Source organism: Fonticula alba (assembly GCF_000388065.1).
Source record: "Fonticula alba strain ATCC 38817 unplaced genomic scaffold supercont2.1, whole genome shotgun sequence".
Lineage (NCBI taxonomy): Eukaryota > Rotosphaerida > Fonticulaceae > Fonticula > Fonticula alba.
The window spans coordinates 2,840,210-2,841,582 of record NW_009242971.1 but is presented as its reverse complement, the minus strand read 5'-3'; the positions used below and the strand labels follow the sequence as shown (position 1 = coordinate 2,841,582).

Genomic DNA, 1,373 nt, shown 5'->3' with positions numbered 1-1,373 from the left:
CACACCCCTCTACTCCTTTTTTAGAGAGCGGCGCCCCCCCCCCCCCCCCCCCCTTGCTTGTCCTTGTGTTTTCCTGGTCCCCTTATCCATCCCCTTGCCGCATCCCGACCCGGCCCGGACCTCTCAGGCACAGTGTCCGTGAGGCCCACAGTCGCGCGCTCTGCCGGCACCCCCCCTCCCCCTCCCGACAAAACACCTCTTGCCTGGTTGTACAATATACATCTACATACCTTCCCTTCCCTCTGTGCGTGTTCCTCCCCCCCCCCCTTGCAAAGACTTGTCCCTTGGTCCATCGGGGTTTTTTTCGGCCGCCGGCTCTCGCCTTCACCTCTTTCGCGGTGTCCATGGGATTCCCCCCCCCCCCCCCCCGCCAGGCTGGATGATATCTTTGTTCCCTTTCCTCCTTTTGGGAACCAGGTGTCCATGTGTTGTGTAGGTTTTTCACGTTGTTTTCGGCGCCAGGGAAAGCAAAGAGGCCGCGCATGCGCATGGGTACACCCATGTGCACAGGGAGGACCCCCATCGGCAGTGTGTGGCCGGGGGCCGTCGGTCTGGCGAGGGGAGCTTCCCCTCCCTCCTCCCGGCCCAGGGTTCCGAGCGGGCGGTCCACGCAGCAAGGCCGCCACCGTAGTTTAGGAGGCCTTGGCCAGGGCAAGGCGAGCCTCCTCCAGTTGCTTCATCAGCTCATAAAACTGGGCGATGCTCAGCTCTGCCAGGTGGGGCCGGGAAAAGCCCGGAGTCGGATCCCCGCCGCGCGCCGCCCCGGAGAAGGTCAGTGATCACAAAGGGGCGCGATTGGAATCGGTGTCTGGCCTCGGGGTGGGGCACAAGGGAAGGCGGCGGAGGGAAATCCCGCAGGCAGTGGCAGCCGCTGCGAGCACCGGCGTGGCAGGCAGAGACGGGGGCCACACGCACCAAGGTGAATATTCTCCAGCTGCGAATCAGGGCTCAGGAGTGTGATCTTCAGGCGGACAAAAGTGGCATTCGACCGGCGCTGGACATCCGAGCCGGCGGTCACTGACGCGAGAAGGATGCCCCGCAGAGTGGACAGTCACGAGAAGGAGAGAGAGAGAGAGAGGGGGGGGGGAAGACAAAGAAGCAGTGTCAATGAGAGTCGGGGACGAGCAGGCGCCCTGTTCCAGGGGCGTCGGGCAGGGCGGCGTCGCACCGCCAAACGTCCAATCGACATCCACAAGCCGATCGAGCGCGAGTGAGGTCGCCATGCTTTGTTGTATGGGGTCTCACCAAAAGAGAGAGAGCGAGAGAGGAATAAAAAGGGGCACCAGGGGTGGATGGCCAAACACAAAAGGCCGAGGGACAGGATGCGAGGCAAGCGGAAAGGTGCAGAGAAGAGCGGCCAGAAGGAGGGGGAG

At 63.2% G+C, this 1,373-nt stretch overlaps 2 protein-coding genes across 2 annotated transcripts in view; one reads left to right on the top strand and one right to left on the bottom strand.

Moving 5' to 3' along the window:
* Positions 1-631, top strand: part of H696_00605 (hypothetical protein) — a gene marked incomplete at its 3' end in the record, with an annotated part of 4,205 nt that extends 3,574 nt beyond the window's left edge. The window contains exon 3 of the mRNA XM_009494485.1: positions 511-631. Within this exon, the coding sequence (XP_009492760.1) occupies positions 511-631 (121 nt within the window). The remainder of the gene's footprint in view (positions 1-510) is intronic.
* A 1-nt stretch (position 632) lies between these two features.
* On the bottom strand, positions 633-1,223 carry H696_00604 (hypothetical protein; the record flags this gene model as incomplete). Its single annotated transcript, XM_009494484.1, has 3 exons — positions 633-709; positions 916-1,017; positions 1,169-1,223. The coding sequence occupies 3 exons, from the start codon at positions 1,221-1,223 to the stop codon at positions 633-635; spliced, it is 234 nt and encodes a 77-aa protein (XP_009492759.1).
* Between the last annotated feature and the right edge of the window lie 150 nt (positions 1,224-1,373).